The sequence below is a fragment of the Spinacia oleracea genome, chromosome 1 (assembly GCF_020520425.1).
Source record: "Spinacia oleracea cultivar Varoflay chromosome 1, BTI_SOV_V1, whole genome shotgun sequence".
Taxonomy (NCBI): domain Eukaryota; kingdom Viridiplantae; phylum Streptophyta; class Magnoliopsida; order Caryophyllales; family Amaranthaceae; genus Spinacia; species Spinacia oleracea.
The window spans coordinates 58,517,096-58,523,051 of record NC_079487.1 but is presented as its reverse complement, the minus strand read 5'-3'; the positions used below and the strand labels follow the sequence as shown (position 1 = coordinate 58,523,051).

The following is a 5,956-nucleotide window of genomic DNA, read 5'->3' as shown; positions in this document are numbered from 1 at the left end:
ATCCGCACAAAAGCATTAGTCTCCTTCCCAGAGTACAGGTATGATGCCCGGTATCAAGAACTTCCGGTATTGGAAAAAACAGATGGAACTGATGATCCAGTAATAAATTTATACAAGTTTGCCAATGTTTTAATTCCTTTGGGCATTCCGGAAGAACATCTCCCTAAGTTGTTTGATCGTAGTTTAAAAGGACCAGCGTTGTCATGGTACTGCACTCTGAACCCACTTATTAGACAAGAATGGGAAAAGGTGGCACAAGCTTTCGTTGATTGGTCTCGCGAGTTCAGGCAGACAGATACCGAGACACACGCGTTGATTGCAACGAGACAGACAAATAATTAGACGTTTTCTCATTTCTGCTCTAGATGTTCCCAGAAAAGATCTAAGCTCCGACACTCCATTACCGATAGAGAGTTCATGCTGATAATCTTAAGGAACCTTAATGGTTACTATTATCGTCGCATGGTCACGATAAGATATGGTAATCTCAGTCATATGGAACAACACGGCTTTGATATTGACAGTTACAAGCTACTTGACGAAAGACCAAAGGTGAACCCGTATACCGAGTCGTCGAGCAAAAGAGTGTTTGCTCAAATTGACGAACCTTTAAGTGTGGTGTATAGCCGGTTACGCAAACAAGGAGTTCTCCGAATAAAAGGATATGTACATGCCTTACCTCCACTTGAAACGAATATGGAGAAATATTGTGATTATTGCAATCAATATGGTCACATAACTGACTTATGTTATGATCTCCGGTGTGAAATTCAAGACCTCATTGATCGCGGCATTATTTATTCTATTCATGCAAGACCCAGACAAAGGGAGATTAACTCTCAACTTACAAGACCTAGACGAAGAGAAACCCACTTACAACCTCTTTCATCACGACGTTGGTCGTCTCCGTCAGAAATTTTTCGAGGACTCCTTGACAAGGGAATTATCAAACAACTTCCTCGTCGCCCAGGAGCTGACCCCATTGGACCTGATCTCCATAAATATTGCCACTATCATCAACTCCATGGGCATGACACTGACAAATACCACGCTCTTCGTCTGCGCATTAACCGGATTACTAAAATATCACACCTGAGTCATAAAGAATCAGTATCCATAAATGTTTTGTCAACTTGTTCAAATGAAGACGACCCCATTGTGCTTGTGACACGTGGACCAATCAGTGAAAAGATGGGACGACTAACTTTGGCAGAATCAAAGGATCCTCCACCCCGATATTGCAGATCGATCAACCAGTGTAAGCCCATTTGGATGGATGACGAGAACTTATCCGTGAATAGTAACAATGAGGAAACGCCCGCGACTATTGTGACCTCCATCCAATCGATTATGGAACCACATATCTTCCTGAATAGAATTGACAAAGACACTAAGAAGGCATGTGCTCAGGTCTGCAAGACATGGGCGAAATGGTTATACGCTCTTGAATTTGATGGATATAAAGAGAAGGCCGGCAAAGGTTCATCTAAGGTCTAAGACACCAGGGAAAGCAAGGAAGGAATATTGTCATGCGTTTCCTGTCTGAAAGAAGCTAAGGCGTTGTAATGAAACAAAAAAAACCAAAAAACAAAAGAAAGTCAAGAAAAAAAAAGGCAAAAGCCGAAAACACAAAAACACAAAAATCGTTATCCCCCATTTGAGAACTACGTGCAGCTTGATCTCCCAAAATCCCTCATTTCAAACACCCTTCATATTTCTTTTTTTTTTCCTTTGACACTTCCCACCTATATCGTTGGGGGTACGTAGGCAACTCAAATTATGAGTTCAGCTGCTCAAATAAACCAAAACAATACTTTTATTTAGCACAGAACTACGACGGGTCTGATTCTCTGCTTATCACATGCACAAATACTCATAAGACTTTATTCAAAATGACTACACACGTGGAGATACGTAGGCAACCTTCGGGTGCGACCCTAAACAACTAACAATTTTTTCTTTCAACAGGAAAAGAGCCCCTACCAAAGCTCTTAAGATACGGGAGAACTCTACTTGACTCACAAGGGCATGTTAGCACAAACAACATAAGTGCATAATCCTATCACGAAACACACGTTCAATACGGAAGAAATGTGTAAAAGGGATACAGGCCCTACTCTTTTATTTTATTTTATTTTCCTTATTATTGATGTTAGGAGTAAGAAGTAATCATTCGGATACCATAAGTGGAATGGAGATGAACGCCAAAAAACAGCAAAACGACGTGTTACTATCCAACAAATAAAAGAAACAACTGTGATCCTCTAACAATCACCTATCTAATCTAACAGAGTCATATTCCAACAATCTTTCTGGTTCCGTAGAGGTATTTTTTTTTTTTTTCTTTTCAAAAGTATGACGTTATTTTAAAAAGTCAAATTTTCAAATCAATAAGTCGTGTACTTTCGCTTCCTGCATTCACATTCTTTTATTATTATTTCTATTTTTCTTTTTCCTATCTTCTTTCTCTCATGATTTTGACCTTGGGTATCCTGTGTTTAGGTGAAAACCTTGAAGTGCATATCACCTTGAATTGAAGCCTCAATCCCCCGCTAAATGACATACCACCCTCTACACCCAAATATTTCAAGCCAAGACCCAAAAACAAATACCTTTCAACCCCTCACCAAAGGCCTTCAATTAATGATGAAGATGGGATATACCCAGGCGAAGGTTTAGGTCGTGACGGCAAAGGCATGAAACATCCAATCCCCATTATGGAGAAGCAAAATCGCTATGGTTTGGGGTATGATCCAAGCAAGGACCTCCACGTCATTAAGAAACCATCCCTCACATTGAATGGGCAATTTGTATTACAACACGATACCGAGCCCTACTACGAATTTCCTGAACCATGGTATAACCCAGTTAAGATGCAGAGACTTCCAGGACTAGAAATCTTCTTTGCTGAAGCTAGAGATGAGGAATTAATCAAAAAATGGTTATACAAGGAACCTAAGCCTAAAGAGAACATTGATTGGATCGAATATTTGAAGCAAGGAGTTTTGAGACAATTATTTACGAACTTTGGAAATGAAGGAAATCTTGATCCAATGGCGCTTACTCTACCGGTTAATACAAGGATTGAGCGTGAAGGCAATGTCCACCTCAAGAACAAAGAAGCTTACATTCCACCCGTTTTAGGTGATCCAATCCCCAAGCATCTTTCAAATCCACACCTTACCCACTCCTCCACCTCGGAAGGTTACGAAACCGATAGTTCATCGTCTAGCCAATCATCCCTTCATACCCAGTCTGATTATTCTGAAAATGAAGACCTTGATTGTGTTAATAAACCTAAATATATTTGCATGCAAGAAGTTAATTTTGATCATAATGAATTATCTGATAATGAATCTTTCGATGATCCTAAGTCATGCATGATGCCCATAGAAGAGTCAATAGTTGTAAATATTGGCACTGATAGTAGTGTAAAAGAAGTAAAAATAGGATCCTCACTTTCCCCTGAGGAACAAACTGCATTCATTGCATTGCTTAGGGAGTACGTAGATGTATTTGCATGGTCATATGCAGATATGCCAGGTGTTGACCGTAACATTGCCGAACATCGCATTCCTCTTTATCCCAACAGCAAGCCGAAGCAACAAAAGCTCCGAAGGATGAAACCGGAAGTTAGTCTAAAAGTCAAAGAAGAAATCCAGAAACAACTCGACGCCAATTTTATTAAACCAATCAAACACCCTGAATGGTTGGCTAACATAGTGGAAGTTCCCAAAAAAGACGGAAGGGTCAGAGTATGTATCGACTTCAGGGATCTAAACGCTGCATCACCAAAAGATTACTTCCCTTTGCCTCACATTGACGTACTGGTGGATAGTACCGCGGGGCACGCCATGTTCTCATTTATGGACGGATTCTCGGGCTATAATCAAATACTCATGGCAGAAGACGATATGCCAAAGACGTCATTCATCACCCCATGGGGAACATTTTGTTACCAAGCAATGCCATTCGGTTTAAAAAACGCAGGGGCCACTTATCAACGAGCTGCAACAACAATTCTACATGACCTTATTCATGATACGGTTGAAGTATACGTGGATGATATGATTGTCAAAATCCACGATCGAGGGGAGCACATAAGTGCATTAAAGTCATTTTTTTACAGGATTAGAAAATATAATTTGAGATTGAATCCTCAAAAATGCGTATTCGGAGTTACTTCTGGAAAACTGTTGGGCTTTATTGTCAGCAAAGATGGGATCAAAGCCGATTCCGATAAAGTGAAATCCATTCAAGAACTTCCTCCACCAAGAACGGAAAAAGAAATTCGGGGATTCCTAGGAAGAATTCAATACATTAGCAGGTTCATATCGCAACTGAGCACTCGATGCGAACCGATTTTCAAGCTGTTGAGGAAAAATGTTCCGAAAAAATGGAATGAAGAATGCCAAGCCTCATTTGACTCGATGAAGGAATATCTCTCTAATCCTCCAGTATTAATGCCACCCAAGCCGGGAGAGCCTTTGATTTTATATCTCACATTCACAGAAACTGCCATGGGAGCGTTATTGGCTCAATACCAAGAAGGCACCAAAAGAGAAATTGCCATCTACTACCTCAGCAAAAAGTTTTTGGATTATGAAACCAGATACAATCCTTTAGAAAAAGCTTGCATCGCCCTCATATACGCCACTAAGAAGCTACGACATTATCTACAGACTCATACAACTTTCCTTATCTCAAGACTAGATCCTATCAAGTACATCTTTGAGAAACCAATTCTCACTGAGAGATTCGCGAGATGGCATGCAATGCTTTCAGAATTTGATATTCAATGTGTAAACCAGAAATTTGTTAAAGTAAGGGCGATATCTGAAGCATTGGTTGATGGACCAATATCAGGAGATGAATTTGATGACGAGTTTCCAGATGAACATTTACTCAACATTGGGATATCTAGGTGGAAAATGTACTTTGACGGAGCATCTAATAGAAGGGGCAATGCCGCGGGTGTTTTGCTCATTGATCCTTATGGAATTCATATCCCTTTTGCTGTAAAATTGAGTTTCCAAACGACTAATAACACGGCAGAGTACGAAGCTTGCATTTATAGCGTTAAGGCAGCCTTAGCGGCAGGGGCGAAATACCTCACAGTATATGGAGATTCTAACCTCATTATCTCTCAAACAATTGGAGTATGGAGAGTCCGAGATGAGAGATTACAAATGTATACCGAGTATCTCCAACAGTTCATTCCGTACTTTGAAGATATTGACTTCAAGCATCTTCCCCGGGAGCAAAACAGTTTCACGGATGCACTAGCAAACTTAGCGGTAAATTTAACATGGGAAAACAACGTAAAAATTCGAGCTGTGACTATTGAGGAAAGATATTCACCGGTAGTCAACCTTGAACATATGATTGCTGCATTGACTTTGCAAGATGATAAAGATGCCTGGTATGCTGATATTTAAAATTTTCTAATCACCGGTCGATATCCTGAAGAGAGTCATAAAAAAGACCAATTGGCTATCCGGCGATTGGCAGCTCACTTTGTAAAACTAAAAGATAGATTGTACCGCAAGGGTTTTGATGGAACTCTACAATTGTGTGTTGATGAAAAAAAATACAAAAGATCATGGGAGAAATCCATGGTGGTGAATGCAGTCCGCACATGAATGGCAGGATGCTAGCTCGAAAAATCTTGCGAGCAGGTTATTATTGGACCACTTTAGAAAGCGACTGTGTCCATTTTGTGAGGACTTGCAAGAAATGTCAATTTTTCGCAAATCTCAATCACATGCCATCTACCTCCTTACATAATCTCACTTCTCCATGGCCGTTTTCTAGTTGGGGTATAGATATCATCGGAAAAATTCACCCAAAAGCCTCGAACGGACACCAATACATTTTAGTTGCTGTTGACTATTTCTCGAAATGGATTGAAGCAGCGTCATATGCAAAGCTAGGGGCAAATCAAGTCTCCAAATTT

At 40.2% G+C, this 5,956-nt stretch overlaps 1 protein-coding gene across 1 annotated transcript; it reads left to right on the top strand.

Moving 5' to 3' along the window:
- The first annotated feature begins 2,717 nt into the window (after positions 1-2,717).
- LOC130464791 (uncharacterized) lies at positions 2,718-5,438 on the top strand. The gene has a single exon (XM_056834014.1). It carries the CDS (start codon positions 2,718-2,720, stop codon positions 5,436-5,438), a length of 2,721 nt encoding a protein of 906 aa, XP_056689992.1.
- Positions 5,439-5,956: the final 518 nt, after the last annotated feature.

Bases quoted from the DNA above. Each gene is read 5' to 3' on its own strand.
- LOC130464791 (XM_056834014.1), top strand. From the start codon at position 2,718: ATGGAGAAGCAAAATCGCTATGGTTTGGGGTATGATCCAAGCAAGGAC.